This window comes from Tasmannia lanceolata, unplaced genomic scaffold (genome assembly GCF_043159265.1).
Source record: "Tasmannia lanceolata isolate RefF3 unplaced genomic scaffold, GAP_Taslan_0.1 ptg000015l, whole genome shotgun sequence".
Lineage (NCBI taxonomy): Eukaryota > Viridiplantae > Streptophyta > Magnoliopsida > Canellales > Winteraceae > Tasmannia > Tasmannia lanceolata.
This window is the reverse complement of record NW_027518692.1, coordinates 48,905,518-48,917,617: the sequence shown is the minus strand read 5'-3', so window position 1 is coordinate 48,917,617 and position 12,100 is coordinate 48,905,518. Positions and strand designations below refer to the sequence as shown.

General features: G+C 37.5%; 1 protein-coding gene across 2 annotated transcripts in view; it reads right to left on the bottom strand.

The window, feature by feature from the left end:
* Nucleotides 1-12,100, bottom strand: part of SGT (UDP-Glycosyltransferase superfamily protein) — a 43,011-nt gene that overhangs the window by 10,412 nt on the left and 20,499 nt on the right. For both annotated transcript variants that reach the window (XM_077396472.1, XM_077396473.1), the window contains 4 exons: nucleotides 6,774-6,885; nucleotides 5,534-5,704; nucleotides 505-568; nucleotides 28-85 (listed from right to left, as the gene is read on the bottom strand). In XM_077396472.1, coding sequence (XP_077252587.1) covers nucleotides 28-85; nucleotides 505-568; nucleotides 5,534-5,704; nucleotides 6,774-6,885 — 405 coding nt within the window. The remainder of the gene's footprint in view (nucleotides 1-27; nucleotides 86-504; nucleotides 569-5,533; nucleotides 5,705-6,773; nucleotides 6,886-12,100) is intronic.

Genomic DNA, 12,100 nt, shown 5'->3' with positions numbered 1-12,100 from the left:
TAATAGGAAAAGTGCCCTTTCACTCACTCTATATCCAGATGCCAGATTGACCCGGGAAAGAGGATGCGGAAATTCACTAGTCGGCCTGTCAACATAATAAAAGCCATATATCAAATGTCATCCAGAATGCACCTCAGCTTACATAAATGCAAAAAGGTGAAAGATTTTTTTTTTTTTTTGGTAGGTAAGCAGGAGCCTCGTGCACAGGGCTGCCCTTTTTTTGGTAGGTAAGCAGGGATCAAACCTCCGACCTCGGGGTCAAAGAACATAATCTTTACCAATTGAACTAGAGGCTCAACCACGAGAATATATTTATATGGTGGGTAAAAAGGTAATTTGTATGTTGTTTCATTATGTTTACTCAAAAGTCAAAACATACAAATGTCAAATGATTGATGTAGTGGATACAACAAACACTTGCAAACAACCACTGAATCATAATGGTGTGTTGGTTCCCTAATAATATTATAAGGATGAAAATTTTACAAATACGGAAAGACTTACGTCCACGGCATTGTGAAAAATATGTGAATCGGAACTTTTAGTGCCTCTGCCACGTGTGTGTGTCCTGAACAAGCATTCATCCATGTCAGCAGTGGAACACATGAATTCCAATTGTGCAAAAAACAGAAATATTACTAATCTCCTGGTTCCAAGAAAATATAGAAACATATCAAAATCCATATAGAAAGCCAATTTGGAAAGGCAGTACAGTAGGTAGACATAAATTCCCCATTATACATGTTGCAACCGATTTAGAAATAAATTTTGTCTGTAAGCCCATGTATCATGAAGGTTAGCTTTATGGAAGAAAGCTACAACAAGCACAAACATCTGTTAAGGATTATAAGGCTGTGGCATAATTGCAATATAGTGTCCCAACAAGGTGTATCCATATGTATATGTATATAGATATATGTGTAGATGCATGTGTGATACACACACACACACACACACACATATATATATATACATGTACGTATGTATGTATATTAGATACATACATAGGTGTAAGCCCATATAGTCCAGTATTTTTCAAAAAGTACTGTACGGGCCACACCATAGGATGATCCAAACCGCTCATTTGATGGGCCACAACGTAAACAGGTGGATATAAAAACTCTCTCTCTCTCTCTATATATATATACACATATACATACATAGACATATGTATATACATACATACATACATATATGTATGGAGGTGATATCTCCAACCCTTCTTAGCCATTGCACCCCCTTCACCCATTTTTTAATAAAACTTTATGTTTCACTTTTAAAAGGACCAAAATACCCTTTTCTCCGTAATATGTGTTACTCCAACCAAGAAGGCACATACCCATGAAAGAGAAAATGGAGAGATACGGAGCCTATATAAGGGAGGTGGTGGCAGTTGTCAACAACCCCACAACAAAATTTTATAACTAAGAAGAAAGACAAAAAAAAAACAGAGAGACCGGGTCTTTTGGAGAAAGGCTAAGTTCGAGGAGAAGGCGAAGAAGAGGACGGGAAAGAAGGAAAAATACGAGAAAGGTTTGAACTAACTTCTTTCTTTTGCTTTTGCAGTCTCCTTACATAGATACTCTTCTCCTCTGGGAGGAGAATAAAAAAACTTTCATAAGGAAGAAGAAGACATTTGTAAAGATTCCTCTCCTCCGGGAGATCCAAAATAAAAAAGACTTTCTTCAGGAGAAAGAAGAAGACATCCTTGAAGACCTCTATCCTCCAATAGATCTCAGAAGAAACATAACTTCCTCCGTGGAGACAATATTCTTGAAGACTTATCACCTTTGGGAGATCCAAGAAAAAAAAGACTTCCGCCAGTAAGACATCCTTGAAGACTTCTCTTCTCCACGAGATCCATATTAGAGCGGCAAGTGCACGAGGCTCCCACCATTGCGGGGTCTAGGGAGGGCTACATGTATGTAGCCTTACCCCTGCTTTGCAAACATGAATATAAAAAAAAAAAGAACTTTCTCCGGGAAGAAGAAATCCCCCTCAAAATTCTCTCATGCGGGAGATTCAAGAAGAGTGACTCCCCCTAATGAGGAAAGTCCTTCCATAAAAAAATAAAAAGATTTTCTCTGAGAAGATTCATGAAGATGGACATTGACAAAAGAATAAGACCATAGAAAAAATCAAGAGCTTTAGCGAAAAATTTATCAATCTTTATATTAATGTTCCCCTAAAGTTGAGGATTGAAAAGCCAATCAATTTGAGGGTTATGATACTAAAAAACTTGCAAATCATGCATCATTCCTTTTCAAGATAGCTTTTTGAATGGATTTTATCAATCTTTATGTTAATCGCGCATCGCTTCTCACACTCGCTTCCCACTCCGGAAATTCGTGGAAAGCCATTTCACGGCTCATTTTTGTGGGAGAGAACAGCCACACAGGCTCACTTTTTAGCAAATTTTGTCTTATTCATTTAATTCATGTGAGGTGGTTGTACTCTCCTGCAAATTTGAGCCACGAAATTTCCTACACACAACCCCATATTGTGTTTTGAGTTTTTGTATCGACTTTGGCCTCTTTATTGTCCTACTCAGTGTCTAAAAAAGTGGATGAGGCGCGGTATGCGGCCGAAGAAAATCCTAGTTGACTCGGCACAACGCGGTCAAGTACTCAGTTGATGCGGCTAAGTACTTGAATGACGTGGTCATAATTTAGGAGAGTTAAAGGAGTTTTAATTGACCCTGGAGGACAAAATGCAGAACGCGGCAACAAAATGCAGAACACGGCCAAGGTAAACGGGAGTCAACTCGGGGGAGTCCACGATGATGCGGGGGAGTTTTAAAAGTACGGTCCTACGCATTTTCTGTCCCGGTATTAGAGTGCTAGATTTCCATACCTTCTTCTAAGATCAATTCCTAACCATCATCATCATCATCCAGATCTCTAAAAAGAAACAAGTACTACCTCATTTGATCTGATCTCCAAAAACATCACGGCTCGCCCCCTAAGTCATAAGTTCTGCAACTCACATGTCAGATTAGTTGTTGTTCTCTACATCTCATCTATTCCTTCTTGCTAGCCTTGATTTACACTAACAATAAATCATTTCCCACGGGCATCCATGGATCAACTTGACTCTGATACCAATTTGATGCAGCCAGGAATCATATATCAGGAAAGATCTGATGTAAATAATAAAATGAATGGAATAGGCGAAGAAAATAAGTAAAAGATGAGGTAAAATCACCAAAAAAAATGGTTCCTGCTGTTTGAGCAGTTTTGGGAGAAAAAACCCATGAAATTTTCATATTCCAATTCCATCTCTCTCTCTCTCTCTCTCTCTCTCTCTCTCTCTCTCTCTGTATATATATACACACACATCCCAAAACCCTAAAAATAAGCTCAATCCTTTATTCTATTCTAAGCTCAAACCACTAAATAAAATAAAAACTAATTAATTGCAGCTTCACTTAACTGAGAAGTCCCACCACTTTATAGCTTAAGAGATTTACTTCAAGTTATAGAGTGTAATAAACTAATAACAGTCTCCACCACATAAATAAACAACTAAACAAAACATAATTCCAAACTCACGAACAAAAATTATAAACCCAACCAACAAACAACTGAAATAAAATGAAAAGTCCATCAGATCTTCTACGTGAGGTCAAGATCTGCTCCTGCATCAAAAATTTCCTATCAACTAATGCGACTAATAAAAAAACTTCTTGCCCACACAGCTTATCAAAATGGTGTGCGGGACAAAAAGACATGCTCAGGAAGGATCTCTAACTATAATATATGCTAGCGGTGTTCCAAAAACCTTGTGGAAAATTCATGCACAACCAGCACATAAAATATATGGAGGCTGTGAAAAGAATTCCTTGGTACACATCAAGGGAACTCTCAATGATGGGCTAGTGTGTAGGAATAACACACTAAATATTACCAATTCATTGCTCATAATTGCACTCTCTAAAGCAGATTGAGCAGAAGATCCAACCACAAGCAGGTGGATCACCATTTGTTTCGAGGGAAGATTGAAGATAAAGAAAGTAAAGGAAGGCTCATCTGTGCAAATGATCAAATTGCCGACATTTTTTACAAAAGCCCTGACCAAGGAAAGACATAAGTTCTTCAAGGACAAGCTGTCCATGCTCTCTAAATATATTTTGCTACTCATTCATGTATAGTGAGATTTTACTTAGGCCTTTCACCCGGTTCTATTCCCTGTTGCTATGTTTCACTCTGTTCTCATTCACTTTCCAATGCCCCAACAACAACCAATAAAACATGTTCTTTCATAAAACAATCAGTAAATGAGGGTAAAATGAGAAAAAAAAGGTTGCAAAACTATGAAACTAGAATGTTGCCAAATTTGTAGCTTGCCTCAGGAGTTCTGTGCGACCGTAAAATCCCTACCAAGTTGAAGGGAAAGTTTTATAAGACAGTTGTGAGGCCAGCCATGTTGTACGGCTCAGAATGTTGGGCCACCAAGAAGCAGCATGTGCATAAGATGAGTGTAGTGGAGATGCGAATGCTTAGATGGATGTGTGGCCACACAAGGCTAGATAGAATTAAAAATGAAGACATTCGTAAAAACGTGGGGGTGGCTCCAATTGAGGAGAAGATGAGAGAGCACCACTTAAGATGGTTTGGACATATCCAACGTAGGCCTTTGGATGCTCCGGTGAGAAGAGGCGACTCGTGCCAAATTGATGGAGTAAAAAGAGGTAGGGGCAGACCGAAAACAACTTGGGTAGAAACATTGAGGAAAGACTTGATAGCTAGGAACATAACAGAGAACATGACCTTGGATAGGATAGAACGGAAGAAAATGATCCACGTAGAAGAACCTAACTAGAACCATGATTAGAGCCGGGTAGATTCCTTTTACCTTCTTCATGAGTTTTTTTCTAAGGGATTCATTTAGCCGACCCCAACTAGTTTGGGACAAAGGCTTTGTTGAGTTGAGTTGAGTTGTAGCACAATTTCGTATGAAACAGGGTGTATCACCCTATTTTGTACGAAACGAACAAAATGGAATTAAATGAGGCAAAATAGACCGAATTTTCTAACGAAAACTTCTGTTTGGATTTTTGTTGTCTTTCAAATCTGAACGAAACGTGTCCCCGGAATGGACAAAACGAAACGGAATTGATAACTATTATATGAAAAGAAATAAAATGCATCAAATATGAGAAGTAAATTTGAGTGGAAGAACATAATTTTGAGGATCACAATGCCAACTCCTTAATGTTAAAATATTATATGCAATTTGGTCAGGTTGGGTTAGGTTTTGGTGAGATAGACCAAACTCAACCCTAATTTTCTTGGTTCATGGAAATCTCAACTAAACTTAACCTAACGGGTTGGAATGTCCAAGTTAAACATAACCCAAAGTGGGTTGAAGTCAGGGTAGGTTGGGCCAACCAATTGAACTTGTAATCCTACATCTAACGCTAAGAGCAAATATTTTAGAAAATGCAAATTCAAAAAGCGAAAATAAAAATAAAAATGTACTTGTACCTGAGGGCAATGCAAAAAAATAAAATCAAGTAGGTTATAAATCTAACCGTATGCTGGTGGATTGGCAATTATGGCATCTACTTTAAAGGCAATCCCAGAGTCAACATCTGGGTCTTTGCATGCTGGAAGTAAGGAGTTCATGATTTCCTTTATCTGGTTCCGTTGAATAGGTATTTCTGAAGGTCCTGATGGCAAAAAGCCTTTATTCTTGACCATATCTGCACAAAAAGTAAAACTATTTTTAGAAAGTGATAGTTAAGAAAAAATTTGTGGAAGCATATCCGTGATAAATCTTGAATTCCTAAGGTGCGGAATTGCACAAGGAAAAAATTTAAATTTAACTATATCATCAATAAGGAAAGACCGTATGCATGAATAATGTAAAAGAAGTTGGGAGAGATTATGTTTTATATTTAGTAAGAACATATTGCATGGGCAGACCATAATCTATGTGAGCTACACAATGGCACTAATTCCCTGCAATATGGAAGTCTGCACAAAAACAGATTTAGATGGAAATGTAATTAAGTAACAAAAAAGCATAACATAAAATACAAATAAAGGCAATTTTCAAAAATCAAGGGCTGTAAATTTCAACTAATTAGGATATCTTAGTTTTAAACTCCAAAGAAACATAAGTATGATCTCTTGGGGGTGTGAACCAAGGTTCTATTCCGAGGAAATATGGAGGGTTTTTTTTTTGGTAGGACGTTATTTAAAACTAATTAAAGGTGCAGAAATTCGAATGCTTCAAGAATAATGATATCATAATCATGCAGGCCTAGAAACATTTTTGCGAAACAAAACAAACTCTTCTTTGGGTAAATGAAAGAAACTTGAGATTTTATAGCCATATAGAGTTCCCATTAAAAGTACACTGATGTCAGCACGACTTCTTTTGATAATGGGACGACTCTCCCCATTTTACACTTTCTTAACCAGCTGTTGAAGGCTATTACAATTCCCAAAAAGCTCTGAGCGGAAATCAGAGAAGTGTACAACAAAATGTGTTGTCCCATTATCAAAATATGGCCGTGCAGATATCAGTACCCTAAAAGAATCTGGCCCTTGAAGATCCAATAATCCGAACTTGTTTCTAAGGCTTGCTAAGAACATGAAATAAGAAAGTGTTTAAGTGGAATAGACCTGCCCTAAAAATTGGGGTGGGGATACCCTATGTCATAAAAAAAAGTGTTTTAAGTTATTCACAAGAAGGAAAACACAAGAGAAGATCAAGGAGAAAGGTATACATAATAGGAACATAGAATGTGCATGTAATTCACGTACACTCGGCAAGAATCTTTGGGTCTCCACCTAAAGGGAAGAATTCCAACCCAGCTGTCAAAACAAACTCTTTGAAATTTGAATGAGTTGCTAATCTAACACGATGCCCGTAGTCCTGCATGTCACAAGCCATATTACCTTGAGTTAGCCAGAGGATATGATATGTTTGAAGACATGAACATTAACCCATAAAATAATGTTTTCTTAGCATCCAATCAATGAATAATCATGTACAAGAATCCATGTCATCATTAAACATTCACGATAGATAATACAAACAAAGCAACAAGCAATCTTCTAGAATTTGTATGTCATTTACAGATGTGCAAATTTGATGACCCTGGAAAGACAATACGGGCGAGAGGGTGTAAACAAGCAGAGAGGGTGTGAGAAGATCTGCAAACAGGACTGCCGATAAGCTTGCTAGAGAGGGTGTAAACAAGCAGGATCTTGACTTGTTTGATTTCTTACCCCCTTGATAAGGCCTTATGGTTGTTAGTGCCTTTTTTTTTCTTTAGTATGTGTTCTAAAGAGAAAGAAAGACAATACAGGCCGACAAGAATATACAAACTTATATATTTATTTTTTCCTATTAATTCAGTACATACAATATTACACATGTAATTCACACACACACACACACACACACACATATATATATATATATATGTATATATATATATATATATAGAGAGAGAGAGAGAGAGAGAGAGAGAGAGAGAAAACGGTTCCTACACATATGTGTAGAGAGTTCTCTACACACTAGGATCATCCCAACCCTACGATTTGTGGAGGTAAAATGGATTTCTTTAAACCTTCACAAATTAGTCCATTTTTTGCCTCCACAGTTCGAATGGTTAGGATGATCCTATGGATCTGATTTTTTGTGGACACCCTATCTATGTGAGGGCCTTAAAAATGAATGGTTTGGATCACCCAAATAATGTGGCCCCCACTGTATTTTAAGCTAGTGTGTAGATAACTTATCTACACATATGTGTAGGAACCGTTTTCTCATATATATATATACATAATTCATGCACCACATTTTATATCCAATTTATATAAGAGATTTTATATGGTGCCCGATCGACCATGCTCATGCAAGAGACACCGCCCTTGATTTTTTATCCAACAGCAGCCCCCTTTTTTCATCTTTTTAAGGGATTGCTGTTGGATCAATATCAAGGGAGGCCCCCCTTATACGAGCATGCCCGATCGAGCACCATATGATTTCTCTTTATATAAATATAATTATGTAACTCATTATGTAACACTGATATAGCATACTACTAATGCACTTATGATTTTTGTTTCAGGGTGCGTTTCAATTTCTGTACGGAGCATTTCGGTGGAAATCTTAGTTATCGATTCTATTTCGTTCGTCGTTTCGTTCTGGTAAGTAGAACGGAACGTTTCAGCCGTTTCAACCGTTCATTTCAGAAAAGAGGCTACAGCCAGAGAAATTTTTTTATAGTTAAAATTTAAAAAAAATCTAAGAAAATAAAAATTGCTAGAAAAATATAAGAAACTATTATATGAACCAAATTTAACAAAAAAACACATTTATTACTTCAAAATTAAATTTATTGCGATACATCAATAAAAGAAAGAAAATTAATAGGGTTTAGATGAGTTTATATAGGATTTAGGTGGGATATATAGAGTTTTTCATGTTTGAGCAGAAAAAAAGACTGAAAAATACCTTTCACGCTGCTATAAAATGGTCAAATGGTCAATAGGGGTAAAACAAAAAGAATCATTAAGGGGCGAAACTGTAATTTTTCCAAGAAAAAAATGAGTGCTTTGGCCGAAACAGGGAAGAAACGGAACAAAATAGATGAAACGGAATGAAATCTGAAACAACCTTCTGTAGATAAATTCCCTTACTGCATATTCGCAACGTCCATATACAGTTGATAAATTCAAGCTAGATCTTCATGCAGTTTCTAAGTTGGGGCTACTGTCTCATATATCTTTTGTTGTCTTAAAAAAAAAAAGAAGACTTCTACTGGTGCTTGGCTCTATTAAATGCAAGGGCCAAGCAATTACAGTATGAATAACGTTTTGCTATCATCATGGGATGGATGCTCTTCTTTGGGTCTTTGGGTTCTTTAATCTTCCTGGTTACAACTTTCTCAGCTACCGATAAGCATCCTAGCCGATTGGAGGCACTGTAATCATCAATCCTGAGTGCACATTATGGCTGCTTCATATGGATATGATTCCCAGTTGTTTAACCTCAACCAAACTATTCAATTCTCCCTCCATGAGTAATATTAAAAATTACTACAAAAATGAAAAACATAAACAGATAATAAAAAAATAGAGCACACCTTTGACTATTTGAGGAAGATCCCACTTTCTGTTTATTGGCTTCACAACCACCAGGGAAGAGAAAAAAAATCCAGATCTGGAATTTAGTATACTAATCTATATCTGGATTACCATATTGTAATCTAAGTTATCTAACCCATGGTAGCGACATGAAACAACCAAAAGTGGAAAGAAGTAATGGAGAATTGACGATGAGAAGAGAGAAGAGAAAGAAGAAAAAGACAGAACTGTTCGTGTGGTATTGGTTATTCCCAAAACCATGACTTTTTATGTTTTATTATTTGCAAAGAGAGAAAATCCCCAACTCATGAAATTGGGCCCACTCACATAAGTCGTAAACATCATTTCAAAGACTTAAGTAAGCAAGGAAAAAAGGAAATTACACCCGTACCCTCATCTCTTAAATATAATTATTAAGTTTTGAGATTTTCTCTAATTCTTAAATGCTTTCATTAACACTGGGGGGTGCTTAAATAAGCACTTATACCATCATAAGAAGATAAGATCAAGATAATCCTAATCCTAATCATCTGCCTAATCTATCTTAACTACCTAATTTACCACACGTAATTTCAATCACTCCTTATATTCTCTAACATGCCCCCTCAAATGTATATGGATTGAAAAATCGATATACGTTTGACTACAATGAAATTCCTAAAGTAAAAATTCTCGATATTCGTAGCACTCTATTGAACATTGATAGATTGTCTCCTGAAGATGTTGCCGATGTTGCTAAAGACAATGACTTCTGTCTGTTGCCAAATGACTGATGCTGGTTGCTGAAGGCGACTTCGCTTGGAAGATGAGCCTTAAAAGACTTCATGGGACTCTAACCTTCATAGGCGAGTTTTCAAGGAAAAATATTTTAGATATCGGTCTTCAAAGAAGGATCGGTTTTAGATACCGATTTTAAGAAATGGGTCACAATGGACCAAGCCTCGACGGGCAATCCTCATGAAATGAGACGTCATGGGTCGGATTTTGATGCTGATCCTCATGGAATTTGAAACTGCTCTCTCAACTGAGTAGAGCTCCAATTATAGGCAGGCACCTCAAAGAGGTACCTCAATTGAAATGGAACAAAAAGAGAGAAATAAATTTGAAAGAAATTGGGGGAAATAGAAAAGTAATGATATGAGCGACACTAAACGGCTTTGGAATAACGACAACACTACTAAGAGAACGACACTGCGTAAAAATGGGGTGCAAATATCAATGATAGTGGTGAATATTTGGTGACAGACATAGGGGTGTTTTTATCAATATGAGAGCTGAGTTTATTATAAAGGAAAGAAGAAGGGAAGCAGGATCAAGATGAGAGCGATGCTCCTTTGTCTAAGATAGAGGAGAAATATAGAAAATTGGAATGAAGGTGGGTGCCATTATCAATGTTTGGGGTGGTAGATTGGATAAGACAAAGGAAAGATATAGATTGCAGTGGACTTATATAAGATGGAGCCCGGCTATTTTGCAAAAAGACAGAGTGGTGTAGATGTTGAAATGGAGCCTGGCCATTTTGCAAAGATAAAGACAAGGGAAGTGGTGGACTTATCAAATCTGGAGCATGACTATTTGGTAAGGGGAAAAGGGCAATGTAGATCTTGAAATGAAGGGTACTAATTTCCAGTCCAATTTCTCCCTCTTTAATCATCATTGCTTGCACTATTAGCTTCCCAAAGCTTCTCTGTATCACTGTTTCTTTTATCTTTTCAGAACGACAGTGGGACTAGAGCGAGGGCGTCGTTCGCACTAGGCCAATGTGGATCGAAGCCCCGGATGTCCTTGGGGGGATGCACGAGCGTTTTGTATCTTCTTTTTTTTGTGTGGAGGGGTGGGGGTGGGGGGCGAGGGGGGGTTATCTTTGGATGGGTACGGAAGAAAATTGAGGGTTTTGGGTATTCAATTTGCAGCGGATGGGAATTGACGCGGCCCGCGCACGGGTAGATCGGCCGTCCGCCGGAGAACTGTCTTATACGAGCTGTGGTCAGGCAAAGATCGGTGGCTCTGATACCATATTAAGTTTTGAGATTTTCTCTAATTCTTAGATGCTTTCATTAACATTAGGGGTGCTTAAATAAGCACTTATAATCATCATAAGAAGATAAGAACAAGATAATCCTAATCCTAATCCTAATCATCTGCCTAATCTATCTTAACTACCTAATTGCTAAGTTGGGTGTCTTGAATTATAACCCGTTTAGGGTCCAAAATATTATGTGCGACCCGGATTAGGCCCGTTTGGCCCGGCCCGTTTTATGTGTTTTTCACCCCGATAAGACTAACTTATGGCCCGCTTTATATAAAGGGGCTTTTAGGGCTTATTTCGTGAGCAAGTCTTGTAAAGAGGGTTGAGGGCTCAAAAGAAAAGGGAAAAGGGTGTTCTAGGGTTTCTAGTGGGTTTGGTGAGAGAGAGAGACTGATCTTCTCTTGTAATCTCTGAATCTTATAGTGGATTTTCTCGTCGCCTCTGCCGTGGAGTAGGCTTTTGCCGAACCACGTAATCTTTGTGTCTTTGTGTGATTGCTTGTGTTTATTCTTTCGTTTTACTTTGCCATTGAAATCGCAGATCGCGTAAGAAGAGGGGGGTTTTCACAACACTAATTTACCACACGTAATCCAATCACACCTTATATTCTCTAACAATAATTTAAAAAAAAAAAAAAAAAAAAACAAGTGGCATACATAACGTGGATCCATCCTAAAAATTCAATTCTTCTACAATCCTCATCATCATAAGGGATGCGCCCTCATCATCACCACCATCATCATACTCCCCATCAACTAGCATATGATGAAAAATAAATTAATGGATGCATAAAGAAAAAGACCAATAAATTAGGGATCTTAATTCACCAAGTGAAGAGATGCACAATCACAAACTAATCCACAACCATTAGCTTCGCTTTGATGAAAGAAAACCACTAGAAGCAAAAGATTTTGATTTCATTGAAAGGTTCAGGAGAAATTAGTCAAATTACAAAACAGGATGT